The sequence below is a fragment of the Fibroporia radiculosa genome (assembly GCF_000313525.1).
Source record: "Fibroporia radiculosa TFFH 294 genomic supercontigs, scaffold3975, whole genome shotgun sequence".
Classification (NCBI taxonomy): domain Eukaryota; kingdom Fungi; phylum Basidiomycota; class Agaricomycetes; order Polyporales; family Fibroporiaceae; genus Fibroporia; species Fibroporia radiculosa.
This window is the reverse complement of record NW_012133397.1, coordinates 25874-26946: the sequence shown is the minus strand read 5'-3', so window position 1 is coordinate 26946 and position 1073 is coordinate 25874. Positions and strand designations below refer to the sequence as shown.

Below are 1073 nucleotides of genomic sequence, written 5' to 3'. Positions count from 1 at the left end.
CCTGTCCCGCCCATCCCGCTCCGGTCCGCGATTGGAATCGTTACAGACTTCCCGTCTGGTCGTACGAGTGCGTCCTTTTTCCCGGTTCTTGCTCTTGTTGCGCGAGTCCTGACACGTGTCTTAGCGTTCTCGTCCGAGTCTCCCACCTCCGAGTTCAGGGCGATGACCGAGGCCCAGAAGGAGCTGTGCGACATGCTCGGGATCTCGATGGACGATCTCAGAGGAAACCACCCGTCGCGGCGCCAGTCCATGTCGGCGGTTTACAGCACGAGGAGCTCGCTCCTCTCGCCCAGGAGGCGCAATTCGGACGGGCTGTTGAGTGTGTGCACGCCGGCGAGTGCGCGAACCCATTTTTAACTATAATTCACGACGTAAGGTCTGGTGCCTCCTCGCCGCATGCGGCGACGCTGACGCCGGCTCACCGATTTCAAGACGACACCTTTTATTTCGATATTTATCCCCCCCTCATTGCATAGTTACATAGTGTAGTGCCTATCTGTACATGGCTCCTTTCCGGTGTTTGTCACACTCGCTCCTTACGCATTTCCTAACTTAGTCCTTCTGACGGACATGTCCATGCAGCTGATCCAAAACCGCATATAATGCATGTTTGTTGCTACAGTGAATAACTGATACAGATACCATTACTTCTACACGCGAGCAAGATGCAGCACAGCAAGACGAGGGTGAGAGTACGAGTGAAAGTGTCTGGTGGGTATACTCAGTGGCGGACGCGCTTCCGTCGGATCTGGATATCGTTCATTTGAGTCTCCTGCGACGCTGGCGGGGAAGCCGCGGCCTCGTTGCTCTCGATGTGGGGTGTTTCGGGCTGCATCGACCCTTCCCCAGACGATCGTCCGCGCTTACGGGAAGGAATAGGTGTGTGGGGTGAACGGGGACTGACGATTTGCGCCATCTCTGGTTCCGGTTCCGATTCCAGTTCCAGTTCCGGCCCTGGCTCTGGCTCGGGAGTCGTAGTGAGGGGACTGATGGGCGACCGTGTGGCTGACCTCGTCCTGCGTACTGGTCGTGGTCGAGGTCGGGCTTTCGGCGTGACGACCTCGGTGGTGTGT

General features: G+C 57.3%; 1 protein-coding gene across 1 annotated transcript; it reads right to left on the bottom strand.

The window, feature by feature from the left end:
* Positions 1-40: 40 nt before the first annotated feature.
* Positions 41-351, bottom strand: FIBRA_05186 (uncharacterized protein; the record flags this gene model as incomplete). Its single annotated transcript, XM_012326959.1, has 2 exons — positions 41-108; positions 147-351. 2 exons carry the CDS (start codon positions 349-351, stop codon positions 41-43), a joined length of 273 nt encoding a protein of 90 aa, XP_012182349.1.
* Between the last annotated feature and the right edge of the window lie 722 nt (positions 352-1073).